Source organism: Cyprinodon variegatus, unplaced genomic scaffold (assembly GCF_000732505.1).
Source record: "Cyprinodon variegatus isolate N-32 unplaced genomic scaffold, C_variegatus-1.0 Scaffold1630, whole genome shotgun sequence".
NCBI classification, from domain to species: Eukaryota; Metazoa; Chordata; class Actinopteri; order Cyprinodontiformes; family Cyprinodontidae; genus Cyprinodon; species Cyprinodon variegatus.
Window position 1 is genome coordinate 26,752 of NW_015152083.1, and position 3,485 is coordinate 30,236.

Consider the following 3,485-nt stretch of genomic DNA (forward strand, 5'->3'; position numbering starts at 1 on the left):
GAGGGAAGGAAACACAAAAACAGACCACACAAACTGGATTCCTGACAGTATATATATATAAAAAAAGGTTGAATAACAGCCGATTCCGATGCCAACAGCAATATATCATGGCTCCTTAGAATCCACAGCAGGCCACACTTGGGGGGGACATTTTCCACAGCAGTGTTTCAGAAAGTTACGCCTGTGGCTAAAACAATAGTCTTTTATAGAAGGAATGGTGACTGAGACTATTCATCAAGTTAACCGACTCTTCTAGCTTATGTTGTTACAGTAATAAGACCCTTGAAAATGATCATTAAAGGAAAATTTAACCTGAATGGTACCATTTGGTTTAAAACTCTTTACCAAAGAGTTTTAAATGTTTCTCCATTGCAGAAATCCTGCATGAATAACGTTCTGTAGGAGTCTACAAAATGAACTCTGGTTTAAAAGCAATAAGAAAATAAAAGACTGATATTGACTTCAACCAAGCAATCAAACTTTATTTTGAAAAACACAATTATTACAGAATAATGGATGCCTCCAGTAAAGCACATTCACATGAAAATTACTCTGAATTAAAACACTGATAATTTCTTAAACAGGATGGAATCATTTCATATTTTAAGTACTTTCAGAGCTTTGATTTCTGAATATGAGCAAACCTTTCCTTACTCACTACGCTGATATGAAGTACCTGATCCAGATACTCAGCTGTTTATTGTCTGCAGGGGTCAGCGCTCTGCTTGTTGTGGCCTTGGATAGTGCTCAAGCCTTCCAGCTCCTGATGGTTGAGTTTGGACGAGCACACAACTACAAGGCTCCTCTAAAAATCGGCTTGCAGAGCATCAGCAGCGTCATCCTGCAAGAGCTTGTAAGTCATTGTCATGTTAGAAAAGACCGGACATTGGCAGATTTGTAATCCCTGTAGGTGGTATACTGCCTGATCCATACACAGAGGAAGCCTTTTAGCCAGTAATGATCTGAGTATCTTCTTTGTGGCTTCCTGCAGAGCGCCATAGCAGATCGAATCTGCTGCAATGTTTTCTGTAAATGCTATGGAACCCCGGGGCCTCCTGGTCTTCCTGGGACACCAGGAGATAAGGTGAGTGTAAAAGATCTTCAAGACGACATGATCGTCCCAATCGTCATTATTCTTTTTATACAATTCTTTCCAATTCCATTGTTTATTTTACGATTGCGATCTTTAGTGTGGTTTCTAGTTGGCATAACTCTGTCGTCGTGATTCTAATTCTTGAAAAGTTTATGTTACCTGTTTGTGGATCCAGGTGGGGGCGTAGCTAGATGGGGGGCCACAGCCACTGTCAGCCAATCAATGGCCACCCCTACCATTTTTTCCCTCTGATTTGGGTTTGGGGGCTGGTTGACCTTATGATGACCTCTAGAAATATTTCTTTATATCTCTAAAATGATGGCGGCACAAACGAAAATTTTTACTCCGGTTTTAGAAATGCAACATTTGGAACAGTCGCTTCCCTACGACTTTAAGTATAAAATTTATGCAGAACAATTATTGTTAAAAGTAGATAAGTAATAATAATGAATAAGATTTTCGCCCCAGAACACAAACTTTTGAATTTTATGGACTACACCTTTAATTTAAATAGCATGGATGTTTAAATATATGCGTCTTTTTGTTAGCAGAGGCTGCAGGAAAGTACAGTCAGTCTTTGTTTAGAAAATATGTGGTCGTTCCTGTTGGAACCGTGTAGATTAATCCTGAGGTTCTGACACCTGTCAGCTTTCGGCCAGCACTCAGTCTACATTGGTTATTCCCTGGGAACCCTTATTAACATTTTCTGGCTACACCTCTGGATTAAGGTATCAGAATCAGAATCAGAAATACTTTAATAATCCCAGAGGGAATTTACTTTTGTTACACGCTCCAGTTACAGTTTTATACAATATATACACACATCCAACTATACAATATAATAAAGATAAAGAAATAAGAATAAAAAGAGATCAAATATATACACATATAGCTCTTCTGTATATATATATCTGTAGGTATATCTACAGTATGCATATGTAAAAACTAAATCCAAGTTAAGTGAAAATCCAAGTAAAGTGAAAATCCAAGTAAAGTGATAAATCCAAGTAAAGTGANAAATCCAAGTAAAGTGAAAATCCAAGTAAAGTGATAAATCCAAGTAAAGGTAAAGGTAACGAAATATGTAACCATAGCAAACATAGCAAGTTTTGTTTTAGACCCACCATTTAGATTTTAAAGGCTCAAATATTACTTCAACTTAAGAGGTGATACATGCAGCAATCTACATTATAAACTCATCAATATTATTGGAATCAGGCATTCCAATCACTTCCATGTAAACGTGTGTATAAAATTAAGCACTGAGGTGTGCATGCTGTTTTTAAACAACCTTTCTGAATGAATGGGAGGCTCTCAGGAATCAGCAGATGCTGAAACTTCATGCTGCCTTCAGATCAGCTCCAGAACAGAGAGCTTCATGGAACGGATTTCTGCTTTTTATCTCTAATCAGATCATCGCAGACATTTCTAAAACACCAACACACTGATGTTTCTGCCTCTAAACTTTTCTGTATTTCCTTTACAGGGCGCGCCTGGTGAGAAGGGTCACCCTGGCTATCCTGGAGAGGAAGGGTCCCCTGTAAGTTGTCTCCCAGGGCTACAGGGTGGAGGTTGGGGGGATGGAAGTAGGGGGATTTACCTACAACATAACATACAGTAGCAGCCATTTAAAATGGCCCTTTAAAGTCAAACAGCAGCTGAATGGCAGCTCACTTCCCTTCAGCTCCCAGCAGAATCCCCTCCAACTCCCAGCCACTGCAGTGTCCCCCCACTTTGCAATTTTTTTTCTCTGACTCCACCCTTTCACTGAATTACAGGGTCTGACCAGGAGATGGAGCTACTATTTAGATCTTAAGGTCCACAAATCATGAAAGAAAAAATATTTTAGTACAAAGATTGATGTTTAAAAAGGATTTGTTGGGAATCAGGAAAGAAAAGTGGGGAAATTTTGAATAGCTGCTACTGTGTAAGTAAAACGACAGGATTATTGGGAGTAATACAGTCTACAGTTGGTTTTACTGAATTAGTCTTTGTTTGCTGTTAATTCCACATGTTTGACTGTTGCAGGGCAGACGAGGCCCTCCTGGACTACCTGGACCCCAGGGGATCCAGGGATGTCCTGGACACAGAGGACAGAAGGTAAGGCTGCGTCTCCTGGTGGATGGAGAGAGAAAAGCTGCTAGAACCCTGAACTGAAACCTGGAAAAAAAAAAAAAAGCTGTTGGTGTTTAAATACTCCAGCATACATATTCACACACTTTGTTTACACAATGTACTTTGACTTTATGCGATGGACTAAATCTAAGTGGTCCACACTGGTATCCTAAGCTCCCAGATTGGGAAACATCCCAACCTGGCAACAATGAACGTAAGACGGGAAACGTTAGCCTTTAGATGCTAAACCCCATTATGCACTGCAACATTTTTTTTT

The 3,485-nt window shown here is 39.4% G+C and overlaps 1 protein-coding gene across 1 annotated transcript in view; it reads left to right on the forward strand.

Annotated features, from left to right (window-relative positions):
- Positions 1 to 3,485, forward strand: part of LOC107104151 (collagen alpha-4(VI) chain-like) — a 25,506-nt gene that overhangs the window by 2,448 nt on the left and 19,573 nt on the right. The window contains exons 2-5 of the mRNA XM_015404082.1: positions 711 to 853; positions 992 to 1,084; positions 2,580 to 2,633; positions 3,122 to 3,193. Coding sequence (XP_015259568.1) covers positions 711 to 853; positions 992 to 1,084; positions 2,580 to 2,633; positions 3,122 to 3,193 — 362 coding nt within the window. The remainder of the gene's footprint in view (positions 1 to 710; positions 854 to 991; positions 1,085 to 2,579; positions 2,634 to 3,121; positions 3,194 to 3,485) is intronic.